The sequence below is a fragment of the Pagrus pagrus genome (genome assembly GCF_965226575.1).
Source record: "Pagrus pagrus genome assembly, chromosome: 22".
NCBI lineage: Eukaryota > Metazoa > Chordata > Actinopteri > Spariformes > Sparidae > Pagrus > Pagrus pagrus.
The window spans coordinates 21,156,741-21,173,815 of record NC_140204.1 but is presented as its reverse complement, the minus strand read 5'-3'; the positions used below and the strand labels follow the sequence as shown (position 1 = coordinate 21,173,815).

General features: G+C 41.5%; 1 protein-coding gene across 2 annotated transcripts in view; it reads left to right on the top strand.

The window, feature by feature from the left end:
* Positions 1 to 2,547: 2,547 nt before the first annotated feature.
* The window catches only part of frem1a (Fras1 related extracellular matrix 1a), a 31,388-nt gene continuing 16,860 nt past the window's right edge, over positions 2,548 to 17,075 (top strand). For both annotated transcript variants that reach the window (XM_084344288.1, XM_084344287.1), the window contains exons 1-9: positions 2,548 to 2,615; positions 10,458 to 10,906; positions 13,949 to 14,043; positions 14,134 to 14,444; positions 14,836 to 15,032; positions 15,484 to 15,807; positions 15,905 to 16,013; positions 16,271 to 16,402; positions 16,665 to 17,009. In XM_084344288.1, coding sequence (XP_084200414.1) covers positions 10,664 to 10,906; positions 13,949 to 14,043; positions 14,134 to 14,444; positions 14,836 to 15,032; positions 15,484 to 15,807; positions 15,905 to 16,013; positions 16,271 to 16,402; positions 16,665 to 17,009 — 1,756 coding nt within the window. In that variant the 5' untranslated portion in view covers positions 2,548 to 2,615; positions 10,458 to 10,663. The remainder of the gene's footprint in view (positions 2,616 to 10,457; positions 10,907 to 13,948; positions 14,044 to 14,133; positions 14,445 to 14,835; positions 15,033 to 15,483; positions 15,808 to 15,904; positions 16,014 to 16,270; positions 16,403 to 16,664; positions 17,010 to 17,075) is intronic.

Below are 17,075 nucleotides of genomic sequence, written 5' to 3'. Positions count from 1 at the left end.
AAATCCCAAATTGAATTGGAGTTTTAAAGACATCTTTTTAACCAGTAAAGGTATTAACAGTATCAACAACATCCAGGAGACTGCCTTCTGCTTTACTACAGGAGAGAATAGTTTTTTTAAGCCTATGTGACTTATTTTTCCATATAAAATCTAGAAAAATTTGGTAAGCTTCAGATGTTGTCAAATCATTTACAAATAAAGAAAGGGTTAGGACAGGTGAGCTCTACCATGGATAGATAGATCCCTTTGAAGCCAATTATTAAAGATAGCCTTAGGTTTTTTCATCCTGTTTGAAAAATCTAAATGTTGTCCAGCTATGAGGTTTTTAGTTATAAATATCCCCAAATATTTAACAGAGTCCTTCACTGGGATATTTCCAATTACAGAATCATCACAGTCATGCAGAGATAACATTTTGCAGTTGGACAGACTCAGTTTGAAGCCAGAAGCATTGGAGAACTGGTTGATGAAGTTAATAGAGTTTTCCAGCTGGTTCTTGTCCTTTAAAGAAAGCATGGTGTCATCTGCCAGTTGGGACATTTTTAACTCTCTACCAAAAATTGCTTCGAGAGGCTGTAAAAGAAATGTGTGCTCGACTGTGTCAAAAGTCCAAACACAATATAAGTGCCTGGAGTTAACTGCATCTGCATAATCCAGCAAAACTAAGATACGTCTTATATTACAAATGTCGGTTTTTCATAAATCCTGTTTGAGTTTCAGCAATGATAGAAACAAGCCCTTTCTTTAGCCTGTCTGTACTAAGGCCAAGATCATGTAATCTATTGTTAAAAGGGAGATGGGATGCCAGTTATCTATTAACAAGGGGTCCTTATCAGGTTTGGGAATAAGGGATATAATGCCTTACTTCATTGTAGTCACCATCTCCCCTTGACTGATGCATTCTTTGTACATGTTAATTAAAGGATTTTCAATAAGTTCCCAAAAGTGTATGTAAAATTCAACAGATAAACCATTAATGCCTGACGATTTGCTTTTTTCCACTGAGTAGTTGTCAGCTCAGACTCACATATATAAGTTTTAAGTCATCATCAACTGAGGGTATGTTATTATGTCTGTTTGTTCAGGACGGTCGTTTGCTTGAGTTTATATTACTGTGGCATTTAACAAAGTCTTTCATTTGCTTATTTTTTGTCTAAAAAAGTTAAGAGAGCTTGTTGAACTGAGTGAACTAGCTGTCCACACATATTTCCTCGCTGGCCAGAGAGAGCTGGCAGTGTGTGTTGGTGTATTCTGGCAGTGTGTGGAGGAGCGGCTCTGGAGGAAGTCCTGAAGGGAAGAGTTGGGATTTTTTCATTGGATACTTTCAAAAAAAAGCCAATTTAATGGGCATAAATATATGAACATTGAACAAACATCGATATTCGATCCTTTTTCTAAAACTACTGTACTTAATTAGAAATATCAAGCAAGGCACACGACATACTGTTGAGACCGGCTCTGTTCCAAGATTAGATAGCTACTAGCATAGTCATTTGATCCATTATAAATATAAAAATATTGATTAGCGTAGTTTTAAAAAGTTCAGGCCTTCCTGATCAGAAAAATGGCCACAGACCAATTTTACATTCTTTGTTTTTGTGACCTCTAATGGCCATAGTAAATATTAAGGCAGCAAATGAGGAAGTCAGGCAAAGCAGTATTAAGGGCAGCAAGTCTGTACAGGGAGGGCGTGGGAGATGGATGGTTGGGTCAAACAAGCCGCGGAAGTCAACGATAATTTTGTTTAACTTACTGAACCAGTTAAGTTACGTAACTGAGGTTAAGTGCGTAACATGGGTACATTTGCAACTGAAGTTACATAAGTAACAGGTATTTTAACCCAAACCACAATCATTTCCTCAACCTCACCTAATAGTTTCAGTGCCTAAACCTTACCTACAAACTGTCTTGATTAAACCCGACCAAACAACGAGCATATTGTGCGACGAAGGTCTGGTCCGCTGCAGTGCTCGTGTTGTTGTGGGAGTCATCGGAGTCGACCTGTTCAGCTGTTTAGACACGAGGACGTGTTGAAGAAGTTACAGGACATCAGAGGAAAATCTAAAATGAGTTAGGATTCTGATTTCACAAAATCTGTGTGTTTTTCATGTCTTTCAGTCTAACACCAGTGCTCTGTCTTTACAGTGTGTGTGTGTGTGTGTGTGTGTGTGTGTGTGTGTGTGTGTGTGTAGAGTACATGAAGTCAGTCTCAGCTCTCTTGGTGTTTTCCTTACATTAGTGCACTGTTCAGCCTTTTATCTGTGCTTCTTTCTCTTCAATAATGACAAAGCTGTTCCTTAAACCAGCAGGCACTTTGGACCAGTCTTTGATCTCAGAGCCCAGTGTTTGTCTTTAGGTTTTTTTCCACTCCGATTACTGATTCCAGAGCAGCAACAAGAGGAGGAAGGCGTCCTCAGTCAGCGCTTCCTGCCCTCACCCTCTGTCCCTCCCTCCTTCTCCCTCTCTACTCATCTCACTCTCCTGTGGGTGGAGTTTGTCTCTGAGGAGTGAGCAAGACTCAATCAACAGAGCTAGCTGCTGTGTAGAGCAGAGGGGAGCAGGCAGGTAGGCAGAGGAGGAGGAAGAAGAAGAGGCGCCAGATGTGAGCAGATCAGGTAAGGACATGTCTAAATGTATGTGGAGATCTCCGCTGGTTACCTTTCTTCCTCAAGAGCATAATAAGAGGTTTTTTCTTCTTCTCCCTCCTTTTTTGGTAGCTTTTGTTTTGATTCTCTCTGTCTGTCTGTCTGTCTGTCTGTCTCTCTTCCCAAACTATACTATTGATACTGAATCTCTTAGTGTTTTCTGAATTCATCACTCTGCATACCCATCAACTGGTGCCTCAGTGAACTCCTGCAGACTAAAAGTCATTACATAGTGTTCATAAATCTAATGATTTTCAAACTGTACATACATGCTTCTTTCTGTAATGCTGCTGCTCTGTATAATGCACCGGTGCACAGAGCTTACACTCTCGTACTCAGCTCTTGTTTCCAGCAGTTAGGAAGTATTTGGGAGCTTTTTTTAAAGCTTTCTGTTGCACATTCTGGACTGTGCTGCTGGACGGCAGCCAACGTTTGTCCACTCATGTTTCCAGCAGAATACCTTCTTCTTCTTCTTCTTCTTCTTCTTCTTCTTCTTCTTCCCTGGTGGCTTGTGTTTCTTTGAAAATTGCTGGCTGCTAAGGACCCTGTCATTATTAAGATTAGAAGAAGAAGCCGTAGCTGTGAATGGATGGAACGGACATTCCCAGCTGTGAAGCGAAGCCACTTGTTATGTGACACATCACATTCCCTCACAGCTGTGTGCTCTGTGCTCATCACTGGATCGTGGTTTGGGAGAGGCAGGATGGAATTCTGCTGGGTTATGGAAGGGTTACTTATTATGAGGGCAGAGTTATGAGATGCTTTTGACCTTTATGACGTTTGATTATTATTTTTTGCTTGTGGTATGTTATCTTTGCAAGGAGGAGATGGGCTAAACAGACAGAAAGCACATGTTCTGTTTTTCCCAGCTGGTGTATGTCAAATCTTTAATCTATAGAAAAGTTTCACCCAAAAATGTCAGTTCAGTTATTACCTCCTCCCTCCATGCTGATGGGAAGTCAGGTGAAGTTTCTTGGGGCTTCTGGAGACTTGGATTACAGCAGACGAGCTGTATGGAGACATTTGATGTTTTTTGGTTGTTGTTTTTTTTTTGTCTCCAGCTACTTCGGTTGTTTAGCAGAAGGCTGCAACGCTGTTTTACTGTGAAGCTCCAGAAATGTTTTGTGGACTACGAAACTTCACCTGACTTTCCATCAGCATGGACATAGTACATTTTTCAGTTCAAAGAAGCTTGGTGAAGAAATGTTTGAAAAAAATCTCCTATATTTATTTCTACACTTATCTAATGGCTCGTGCTCTATCTTCCCCTAAAAAATTTTTCAATTCGTAACAAACAACCAAAGTGATTTCATTTTGCACTTCCATAAACTCACAAGAGGCCTATTCTTGAAAAGAATGGTCAGACCCAAATATAGGTCAACTGGAGCCTAAATGTCCCATAATGCAAACTAACAGTATTTTCTGTTGGACCCTCCTGCCTGTTAAATGCCCCTTTAATCTGTAATAAGTCACATGCCCAGATTGTAAAGTAGGATTTTCATTAGAACTCTGTTGTTTCACGGTCACTCTGATGCCACCAGCATGTACATCGTCTTCTTCCTCAGGGGTTTTGCTCCTACACTCTGTATTTTGCAAGTCTGATCACTAGCTCTTGTTGGCTAATGTTAGCTAAGGTTAGAAAAACTGTATGCACTTTAGCACTTAGCACTCTCCTGTCATTTTCCACTTCTTGCAACAGTGACTGCTGTTCATTATAAGGTACACTGGCCTGCTTTAAGGCCTGGTCACAGCAGAACATGGTACAGAGAGGTTTGTCAGCATGTGCTTGTGATGCAGGTGGTGCAAAGCTTGGTGACTTAGTATCTACTTACAAGGCTAGTTGGCCAAGTAACGTAGCTCTCGAGCTAACGGTTAACATACACTAACCAGCGGGGAACGTACCAGCCAGACACTGACTTTCTGGAACAACGACTGTGACTCAGACCGTATCACCCAACATCAGTGTCGGACCTCACTGATGCTCTCGTAGCTGAATGGGAGCATGTTAAAGCCTCTGGGTTTAGAATGAGATGTACAACTATCAGTCATGTTTCTATTTTTCAAGACATTCATCTGAAGAAGAAACACTTCAACATCTTCCCTCCTGGTCTACATAGCATGCAGCTTGGTACGTTACTACATGCAGAGCGAACCAAAGTCCAATCGAGGTGAGAGTAGATCACATTTTAGCAGATAACAGCCCGTCCAACATTGTGTCACACCAAATGACAGCTTGTCACTGATATTTACTCTCAGTTTAACGGCACTCAGTAAATTGTCCTGTTAGAGAGTTGGACTGGTGTGAGTCCCAGTGGGGAGGCTGCAGATGGGAGGTGGGAGCGCTGGGAAAGGTCCTGATGTTAAGCTGCCTGGAGCACTCTGAGGGTCCTGGCCCTGTTTGTAGTTGATCCTTTTCCTGTTTTGGCAGAGCTTCGAGTTACAGTCGCTCGACAGAATAATGTCAACACGATGCATCCAGGGAAGCCGTGTTATTTCCGTACTGTGGGTGCAGATCCTAGCCAGACTAACACCACCGACCTCACCTTAAATTATCCTCACATGTCAGGAGTGAACTGTTTCCTCCACGGACACGTCAGTCAGGAGGAGAGTGTCAGAGACGGCAGGTCTAATGACAGACTACATTTACATTCCCAAAGGCTTCTGGCAGTTCAGCATGCACTCCCTAATCCCAACCTAAACACAACATCAGCGTTGCATGGTATGGTACCACTCTCTCCAGCTGATTCACATCCGCTCCACAAAGTTTACACTTGAAGATCACACGCTCTGAGGAGTAGGGCTCATCCTGTTAAAGCATTTGTATTATGTCCTCTGTGGCTCTGGGGAGGCAGGGTCTTGTAAGAGCTTCACCATTATTTTCATCAATTCATCAGTCTTTCTGTGTGGAGTTTACATGTTCTTCCTGTGCTTGTATGGTTTCAAACACCGTCCAAACATGTATGTTGGGTTAATTATGCAGTTGATGCCCAGCTCACAGGTTGGGAATCAGGGAGTGTACAGCGCCCGGGGCCATACTGCCCACTGCTTAATGCAGAGCACCAGTTTCACTGCGATGTACATTGTGTGGTTGTATGTGAGGAATAAAGATTCTTCTAAAAAAAGAATACTTTTGTCTAAAATTGGTGTTCATACTATCTTCTGGTTGTCAGACTGTCTGCACTGGAACTATAGGGCAGAGACCACAAGTACACTGCAGACTGTGGAGAGTGGTCTCCACTTACTTTTCTAATATCATGTATACTTGCTGTTAACATACTCTAGTAATCCTTCCTACACTTTCAACCAGTATAAACCTTATTGCTGGTCATATGATACCTCATGCAAATTAACCGTAACAGGCATTTTCCGTGGTAACAGGACGCAAACCCTCTTTCTCAGAGCGATTGGTGCAGTGTACCATTCATTAATGAAGACCTACAGTAGGTTAACGACTTTATTGAGTGAATACTACTAGCTATTAATATTTCTTAGCCCACTGAGCTAACGCTGCTAAAGGCTAGAAAGTGCCATCGTTACGCGTAGTTTGGCCTGTGATAGTGTCCCAGTGACCTCTGCAGGAAACTTGTTGATAGTTCAGTTGCTTTTTAATTGATTGATTAAATCACAGTTCAAACTGTGATGCTAAGTAATGCTGATCACAAGGCCACAGTGCAGAGAAGAGTTTTTTCAAAGCTGTACTGATCAGTGTCTTTATATCAACTTTGGATTAAATAACTCTGTGTAATGTGAAAAAGGTGAGTCATGACAAACACACAGAGAATAATCCCCCCAGCTCTACTGTGCCCTGTAGCCTCTTTAAGATCAACCCCCTCATCTCTCTCATTACCTATGTTTCCAGCTGGCAGGTGTTGTCATCCCTAAAGCTTCAACAAATATCTGTTCATTACTCATCCAGCACCAAATATCAGACAATTTAAGATAATGAACATAGTGGAGTATTAAGCAGCCAGATATTTCACTTAGAAGTTGGAGGAGACAAAAACAGAGTGAAAAGGAGAGTAAATATCAGGCCAGTCATCAGGTGGAAGCTTGTTGCACTGCCCCCAACTGGACATGGAATCATCCTTGCTGTACAATGCAATATACACGTTGGCACTTTGGATATATTGCACACTAAAGGTCACACAGGATCATTTGAAGTAAGAGTTATGCTATCAGCTTCAACCACATTCATTCAAGGTTTCTGCTCTTCAGGGCCTGTAAGTGAACAGCCTTGTTTTCAGCTGAACAGCAGCTTTTGAAATGAAACATGTAATCCTACAATTGTAGTAAAAACATGAAAATCAACTAAATGAGACAGAATATTTAATTAGGACTGACAGATGCAGTACATGGCCAGCACTCCTGATGGGGTCGGAGGTGGAGGTGAGGGTGAAGGGAGCTGTGGCCATTTGGAATCTTGTTTGTGCACTCAGCTCCTTGAACATGATTTTCCAGCTCCCCTCGACACAAGCATTGTTCACGGGGACAGGCTGTAACATGTTCCCCAATGCAGCGGCTGATTATAAGGTGCTTTTTCTGTCCAAGGTGCTTTCTGTGTGAGGTCTTGAGTAGGTGTCCCAGAGAAGTGTTGAAGGAATGTGGCAGGGTGACATCTAAAGCCTTTTTTCTCAAATACAAAACAACTCATCGCACATCCTAAGTGGGGTCTAGGAGGAGGTAAGATGAAACTATATTGATCCCTGGGGAGGAAGGAGAAACTAGGTACAAGGAGCCAACAGTGAAACAGAACATAAAATGAAAACATGCCATGACTGAAAAAGAAGGGGGGCGATATAAGACCCCTGAGGTTATTCTGAAGGAAGTTTTAAAGATGGTTTTATAGGATGTTTGTCCCCTGCTGCTTTAATAATTGTGGTAACTCCAGCACAGATTAAATAGGGAGAAAGGTGACTCTGTAAAGGTCAAAGGTCAGTGAGAAACATCATGCTATTACCAGAGAGGCTGTTTAGCCTCAGGAGAGGGCCAACATTTGTACATAATGAACATGTTTCCTGGCACCCTGAGCACAGAACAAGTCACGGAGTCTATGAATAGAGGTCTGGAACATGCCTGAAGCTGGTTGAAAACTCTCATTATTGCTGTTCTCTGTCATATAATTACAAAAACAATGAACGGTAAATGTACTTTCCGGTCGTCGTCATTAAACAGCAGTGTTGGTGTATTTCTGTATGTGGGGGGTTATATTGTTGCTCGCTCATGCTTCAGCTTGTAGACCTCGTAGTTTAATTATATTGTTTCTTGTGGTATTGGCTGCTTCTCAAAAAGTATAAAACTTTGAAGTCATGATAAAGATCTGTTCATGGAGGCTGCTGCCCTTATAGAACACGGTATTTAAAGGTACTGTATAATGTGTAAGATATCTGCATTGAAATTCCTAAAAACAGCTAGACCTTTGTTTTGTTATGTCAGATACATTTTCCTCAGCAATGGTGGTTGTCTAATGGTGTTAGAGCACAATGGTGCTAGAGAGGTGTTGACAGCTTAACCACTGTTTTTCTATGGTACTATGTGCAGAGTTCCACTTTTGGTGTCCCACTGCCTTTTCCATTAACTGCATATGATGGTCTGCTGTGCATGCTGCCCCACTCCACAGTTTTACCACACTGTTTTTGCCCAGGACAAGCTTTTCAAATGCATTTTTGAAGCTGTTGCGCCTTTCGTGATGAGAATGTGTGTGATCGGGGCCTAGTGCTATCTTATTACTGTTTTGCATTTGCAATAACATAACATTGAAGAAAAACAACGATAATTTGGGAGGTACACTTATTGGGCTTCATTACAAGAGTAAGATTAGAGGATTGATATCAGTCTCATGTCTGTGTGTTAAGCACAGAGCTGGAGTCAGGTGGGCTAGCTGAGCATAAATACTGGAAGCGGGTGAAAATAGCGAGTCCACCTCTGTCCAAAGTTTAGAAATACAACTACCAGCACCTCTAAAGCTCACTGATTTGTTCTTGGTTTCATGAGGAGTAATGTGCTAGATTTATTTCTTGACAGACAACATTGAAGTCCTCCGTCCAGCACTTCTGTGGAGCTCCTCCAGCTTTAGTTAGATCTGTCCAATACACTCAGGGAGCACAGGTTTTGTTTTTTGTTTGGAAAAGGGCAGGCCTTTAAAATAAAAGGTGGCAGGTGATTGGTTGAAACTATCTGTCTATCACAGGCTAACTTTAACCAGTCAGATCAACAGTAGAAGAGTGCTACCAATGGAGTCTGTTGGTAAATCAAACTCTTGCCAAGCCAGAGCGAACATGTCTTCCATAGAGAAAAGCCTTCAGTGCTGTTCTTTGTCCTTCTTTCATTAAAATACTGTAAACTGTCCAATTCTGATGTAACTGATGCTACAGCAGCAGCTATGCTAACTTCTCTAGGTGCCACCATTGTTGTTTTTGTTGGTTTCAAATGAGCAGTCAGTTCTCTCCCTGGTTGTCACATCTCAACAGCGCCCGTCGCTGCCAGCAGTTCCTCAGAGGACACTGACTGGACCAAACCACTGTGGTTCAGACACCAGCTCAGAGCTTAAAGCCTGGCAGCTGCTTCACAAGGCAACACAGTCACTGCACCCTACTGTTGTTTGCCAAAAAATAGCTCCAGCATGTAACTTAACCTAACACCACAAAAGTGTATAGATTTGGCAGAGTTAATTAGTGAGCTGTAGAGGTGTTGGTAAGGGAACTTTGGACAGAGCCAGGCCAATTGTGACCCCTGCTGTGGGAATGTTAAGCTTGGCTAATCACGTTCTAGTCAATCTTCTCATCTTATTCTCTGACAGAATGTAAATATGTGCACAATATTTTCCAAAAAGGCTCTTAAAACCTAGACTACACCACCTGCTCAACACCAAGCAGAAGAACCAACAACATTAGCAGTTAGCTGGTAAACATTATGGACCATTTAGCTGATATTTTTGTCAGGAGAAGGTGGAGACCAAAATAGAGCTAAGAGGAGTGTGAAAATCAGACTTGTTTTGCACTGACTGGTTTTTTCTGTTAGAAAGGAATAATATGACAGATAGTATTACAGTAAACTGTTTTATGTACCAGTAAGAAATGACTACGGAAGCCCTAAAGGGCCATGCATTCATACATTTTATTTCCTCCGTTTTCCCGTGATAACGAGTTAATTTCATTTGTTTTCTCGAGATCTCAAGTTATTATCTCGAAATAACAACTGCCATTTTCCCGAGATAACGGGATAATTTTCTCGAGATCTTGAGAAAACAAAACGATAGTGTAGTATATTAAATCATTGCAGGAAACATCATTCAGTGTAGCAATGTCAGAGGAGCAGGAGCATATCGATCACCACGTCACATATCTTTTCCATCAAGGCCTGACACAGGCTGAAATAGCATTGTGCCTTGCTATTACAGATAATATACACATAAGTGTGCATAATCTAAAAAGAGGGTTAGCAAGGCTTCAGCTATATCGGCGGCGCAATCTAAGTGAGCCTGATGTTGTCGTTAACTACATAGCTGACCAGCTACGAGGTCCCGGGCGTCTCCATAATCTCAGGCCTATCATATTGCAGTCATTATCTCGAGATCTCAAATTAATTTTATCGTTATCTCGGGTAAACAAAGCTTCGTTATCTCGAGATCTCGAGAAAAATTATCCCGTTATCAACGGTAGTTGTTATTTCAAGATAATAACTCGAGATCTCAAGAAAACAAATGAAATTAACTCGTTATCACGGGAAAACGGAGGAAATAAAATGTATGAATGCATGGCCCTCTAGGGCTTCCGTAAATGACACAATCAGAATCTTGTTTCATTTCTTTTACAGCTCCTGGCCGATCATGCGACCTGGTAAAAAGCTCAAAAACACAATATCAACCGACAACCAGAGGAAAATGCAGCTTCTCCTCATGAGAAAGACATCCCGTGGTCTGCTGAAGTCCCCGTCTGAAGTGAGTTTCTGAGAGTGATCCTGCCTCTGTTTGGAGCCGGTCCTTGAAGACCTTACAGGACGTGGGCTTGTGACTGACAGTGATGGGTTCACGGGGTCAAACACTGGCCTGGGCCTTGTTTCCAGTGCTTCTGCTGGCAATGACCCATTCATCACACTGTTCCCTTGTGAAAGTCAATAAGGGTTTAAAGGTGAAACGAGGGCAGTCGACCTACCTCCAGGAGGGTGACCTGCAATTCCATATTCCCCGTCAGAAGGATGCATGCAAAGTGGAGGTGGTGTTAAATGAGCCCATCACTCAGCGAGTGGGAAAACTCCTGCCTCAGGTAATGGAAAGATCCTCTTCTCATGAAAACCACAGAAGGCACTTAACCATGCAGAGTAAAACCAAGTAGTTATGCTCCCATAGCACTGTTTGACAGCTAACATGTAGAAACTATGTCATATATTATCAGTGTTGATGTAATGATGACAAGAGCTTGGTGCTGGGTTGTAAGCTCTGATTTATTTTTCACCATTTCCAGCTTACGTTGCTACAAAATGTAACTGGCCCGAAAGATCCCACAGCTGTACGCCTCAGTGTATGATGTATGGACCTCTAGCACCACCAAAGCACATGACACCTGACGAAAACAAATGAAATTGTCAGAAGGAGCCAATGATTTAAAAGATGAAATTGATAACAAGAAATACAGAGGTGAATGGAAAACCTTGTGTTGAGGCCCAGAGAGGCAGGAGAGAGAATTCTGGTGATAGATTTTCTAAATGTCTTTCCTGTGTGTATGACCAAAGAACAGGTGAAAAAACACATTACATTCCATTACATTTACAATTCTGTCTGTCAAACAAGCGAAAAAAAATATCATATTTTCTTCCAAGTGAGTTTTAATTTCTCCAATAAAATACATTTCTGCTCAGGAAAGGCATGACAATAGTATATTACATGCTAACACACAATATATGTATGTTGTGTTTGGAGTGCAGAGAGAAATTAAAGGCGCAGTATGTAAGAATTGGCCTGCTGACTCATACTCAAAACATATAGCACAGGAGCTTTGGACCGGGATGGGTCCGGGCTGGCTGGACTAACTTAACATCAGTAGATATCTATGCAACCCAATAGATAGACAACACAATCGGCAAACTGTTATTTCTTCACAATTTGTTGATCATTTTAGTGGATTTTTAAATTTTTTCACTAAAGTTCTTACATACTGCATCTTTAGAAACCCTCATGGAAGAAAACACGAGTACTTTTGGGCCTGTTTAGAGCATGGGGTAGTCCTGCACTTGTGGCCGGAATGAGTATTACAACAACAAACACCAAAAAGAAAAAAAAGTGAAAAGTGAAGTGTCACAATTTTAATCAAAATTTAGGAAACTTAGGAATATTATCCTGGCAAAGTTTTTTTCCAATGTATTTGGTTGATTGTGATTTTGGTGAAATAATGAAACAACACGTCTAATCTCAGGCTTCAAATTAGCATTTACATTTTTTTCAATATTTAACCAAATACACAATCTTTTCCTAATTTATATCAAGTAATCTGAGTTGTGTAAACATAATCATAAAAATGTTCATCGCACTTTTGTTGCCAGGATAGGGAAACAGTTCATTAATAAAACTGATAGAGTATTAATAGGAAAACAGATGGATAACCAAGTCTCCTACAAAATACATTACTGTCAAGACTAAACCTTTGTGATATGATCGTGAAAAGAAAGGCTTTGTGTCCACTGGGTTTAGGTTAGGTCAAGTGTAGTGTGAAAAGCCATGTTTAGGACTTCTACTGCTGACTTTTATTTTATACACATGTGGCCTGGACATCTATTTTCATTTTCTGAGCAGCCTAGCATTCAGTCAAGAAAAGAAAAGGTATTTCTGGGGAAGAAAAGGTGGACTTCCATACTTCCTCCTTTGTTTCCCAGTCAGACAGGCTGTCTCCTCTCTAATGACTGTGCTGACAGATACAGTCACCTGCTGAATGTCCAGTATGAGCTGTTGTTCATGCTTAAAGCAGAAAAAATCTAGACAAAAACTTAAAACATTCCCTTTGCCATTGATAAGCCCACACATCATTTACACCTTTCACATACCTGAGCAGTTTTGAGTTAAGTTGGAGACAATCGAGCCACTGACACCACACAGTTCAATTCATTTCCAACTGACTTTAAATCTAATTTCATGACATACCCCGTGGCCACTGATCCAAGTCCTCACTGCCAGCCCAGTTTATGTATGCAATAAGGATCATAATAATTAGTTTTTGGTCAATGTAGCACCATCTAGGGTCAGAGTTCATCAGAAACAGTCCTTGGTCAGTGTGTGGCTTCATGGTTGTAGTATGTTGGAACTACATGAGACTGGTAAGTAGTTATTTAGTTGTCTGTTCTCACATCATTCATCATAATAACCATTCCAGCAAAAACATCATTTACAGGTCTGTCATTTCCTGGTAAGTGTCCTGGAAACAACTGTGTAATTTAGTCCTGATTACAGGGAAAATAGAGATTTCCTTCAAAGGAAAAGCTCCATTATGACACATTCTTCATTTATTGTTGGAAACTTTATTCTCCAAATATATGGAATTGTGTTCTTACCTATGGACAAATGAGACACTTCATGTTCATCTGACCTCTGAATTAAATAAAGCTTTCTGTTAGTTCTTGATTTGGTATTTATTAGTTCCTTTGCAGATAAACTGAATGTAGTTTAAATCTGATCTTATATCTGATCTCAAATCTGATCTTGTATCTGGTCTTTGTTACCATGTGGTTTCTTCATGCCTAGACACAGACGTGACAGTGAAGTAGTTTTGATCAAGATTAACTGAAAATCTGATTTTGGCTTCTAGTCAGAATATAATGGAAACTACTATAAAACCACTGCACGCTGAAGTTTTAAAAAGCTGGACTTACGAAATATCAGATTCTTCCTCTTACACATTAAAAGTTAAACCAAAAGTTACGTAACGCAGTGCACCCTAACTCAATTTAAAACACTCAGGTGTTGTTCAGCTACAACCTTTACTTGGTAAACCAGAAGTTTTGGGTGGCTAATGTTAGTATTAAATATTTTTGTTTAACTTCCACCTGGATGATCCTCTTTCTCAGAGCGATCAGTACAACGTATCATTCATTCATGAAGATTCAGTTTATTGTGTGAATACTAACAGCACTATTATTATTGCTTAGCCCACTTAGCTCACGCTGCTAAAGCCTAAAGTGCTGCTGGTGTGTCAGTTATGATGATACTAACACTAGTTCCACTAATGTTTAGCACATATCAGGTCAGCTGAGCAATGTTCATGTGATTCTAACTCACTCATTGTGTTTGATTATGAAGATCTCTCCCTTGACTTGTTCAGGTATTTGACTGCCACTATCTGGCTGATGAGGTGAAGTACGTCCACAACGGCTGTCCATTGTTAAAGGAGGACACTGTCAAGCTTCGACTGTACAGGTGCAACACCTGCATGTACTTCAAATGGGAAATCTGCTTATTTCCTTTTTTCTCTGTGGGAGCATGATCGTCTTGTGCTTTTCTGACCAGGTTCACAGAGACAGAGACACACATGGAGGTGTTTTCTCTCCATGTGGACATTATGGAACCTGAATGCAGCATCATAAAGCTGGGGCCCAAATCCCTGGAGGTTCCTGAGTTCTACGGTCTCTCTGATGTCGTGGATGGTAATGTGCTGTCCTTCCACTATGAGAGGAGGTCTAGCCTGGAGTGTAGCATCCATCTGAGTGGCCACGACACCCACCTGCCAGCCCACGGCCAACTGGTCACCGGAGAGCCAGAGAAAGCCATGAAGAGAGGGGATGAGCCAGAGAGCTTCATCCACTTACGTCAGCAGCTAGGTAAACTATGGAAATGTGTGGCTGAGAGCTGATTAAAGATTCATTTAACTGTCATTATGCACCACAAAATTATTGAATGACATTTCTGCTGTATATTCCCTAAACCAGACACACAAACACAACAAAACTTAGACTATACAGATGAATCAAAAATAATCATGAAGTCAGAAAAATAAACCAGTCATTCATTGATGAGGAGTGAAGCTGCTCTGTAGTCTGGTGGTGCAGCAGCAGATACTTCTTCTGTTTATTAATTCAACATTCTGATGAGTTGATATGAAAATGCAGTGTCCTTTTAGTGACAGAACGATGACATTATCTAGATGTCACACTCAGTAAGCAAAACAAGAGGACAAAAAGTGAATCTCTCAATGCTTGTGTAACTTTTTAGATAATAAAGCCAGAGCGATGTGTAGATCTGAGGACTGCCTGAAGGGTCTGAAGCTGCTGAAGTTTACCAAAATTCCCTGTGACGACTTCCTAATGACGGGGCTGAGGTATCAGCACATAGACCCTCCATCGCCAGACGTAGACTACATCGCAATCAGACTGGACCTTAAGGACACCCGGAGTGGCAGCATATATCAGGTCATCTGTCCGTGTTAATGCTAACAACTTTGTATTTCTTTGTTTTTTACTACCTGTGAGTATACTGTATCAAGACATGGTACTAATGAGTGTTACCGCAGTATATTTGATCCACTGGCCTTTTGTTGAGTAGTTTTGAGTTACAGCTATAACATGTACGGGATAGCAGCACATAATACTGGTATTTAATTGTGAGTATTAGTGTCGGTGATCAGATACTGTTGTAGATATTATTTGGTTATTTACTCATCTATTTATTTAATTACCCTGTCTTGACCTGTTTTTACAAATTTTCCCTTTTTTTCACATTTGCTCTTTTATTGACTTTATTTTGACACTAAATAAAAGATGGACATCATACCTCTGCCCATTTTTAAAGAAGAGATGCTAAATAGACAAAAACATGGGAAATTTACCTGGAAATGCTGGTCATTGTGTTTTCTCTGTGCAGTCTGAGCAGGCCTGGATTCCAGTGCGGATAATCGGTGCAATGCCCAACCAGCCTCCCAAACCGTCCTTCATGTCCATGTTTATCCTGGAGGTGGACCAGTTCATCCTCACGCCACTCTCCACTGCTACACTAGACGCTGAGGATGAGGAAACTCTCAAACAGCTTTTGGTTTTCAACATCACCAAACCCCCTGCAGACGGCTTCATCACCCACCTGTCCGACCACACTCGCCCAGTCTCCTCCTTTACATGGCTCGATCTCAATGACATGCTCATCGGGTATCAACCTCCAAACTCCTCGCACAGCCAGCGCCGAACTTACCAGGTAGCACTCCTTCTTTTACTTTGTACAGTCAGTACATAAAACAGTTAGCTTGGTGTTGTCAGTGGTTTATGAAGCTCTTCCTAATCTTCCCATACAGGTGGAATTTGAGGTTCACGATTTTTTCTTTGAGAAGAGCCAATCAATGACTGTTCACGTGTCCGTGAGGAACGCAGATACGAATGCACCCAGAGTGTCTTGGAACATGGGTATGCTATCATCACCACACTACAATGCACGAAAACCAAAAAGCAGAGAAATGCGACGCACATTAATGCTAATGTTTTAATGTGTCTGTTAATTGTTAACTATCCCATGAGATAGCAGTTATGTCTGGTGCATAAATACACGCATAGTTGCACCAGAAATCTGACTCTCTGGTGTTGTAGGTATCCTTCAGAAAGAGACTTGGCATCTACTGTGTACTTAGCAAAATATTTCCCTCTATGAACAATTTGTCTCCCAGGTCTCAGTCTGTTAGAGGGTCAGTCAAGGCCAATCATGTGGGAGCAGCTCCAGCTCGTGGACAACGACAACCTGAACGCCGTTCGTATCATCACTGTGGACGGCCTGCAGCACGGACGGCTCACTGTCAGAGGTACTGACACAACAAGCACACACTCTGTCTGCTTACCTCTGTTTAGGTCATTTTAAGCTATCATAATACATTTTAGGTTAAATCTGCCTGGCTTTACTGCAAATATGTAAATCTATCACGAGCTGGATCAAGGTTGATTTATTTTAGCATTCTAGATCACAGGGTCGTACAACAAAATGCAAACTTTCACAGTATATTAAAAGAAGAAACAATGCTTTTTTGAAATATGACTTTTGTTTTTGATTGTTACCGTCAAATCCAGGTGGAAAGGGCTTCATGTTCACCGTCAATGACATCAAAGCAGGCGTGGTTCGCTATCACCACGACGACAGCGACTCCACCAAAGACTTCATCATCTTCCGGATCACTGACGGCCACCATCAGACCCGACACAAGTTCCCCATCAAGATCCTGCCGAAGGACGACAGCCCTCCGTTCCTCATCACCAACATGCTGCTGGAGGTGTCAGAGGGCCAGATGGCTTTACTGAGAGGCTCCATCCTCCAGGCCTCAGACATGGACTCCAGCGACGACTACATCCTCTTTAACATCACCCGCCCCCCACAGGCAGGAGAGGTCATGAAAATCCCAGGACCGGGGCTCACAGGTCAGAAGAAGGGACTTTATCTTTTATTTTGTCCAACATGGAGCTCAGTTGTGTTTTTAACCAAAT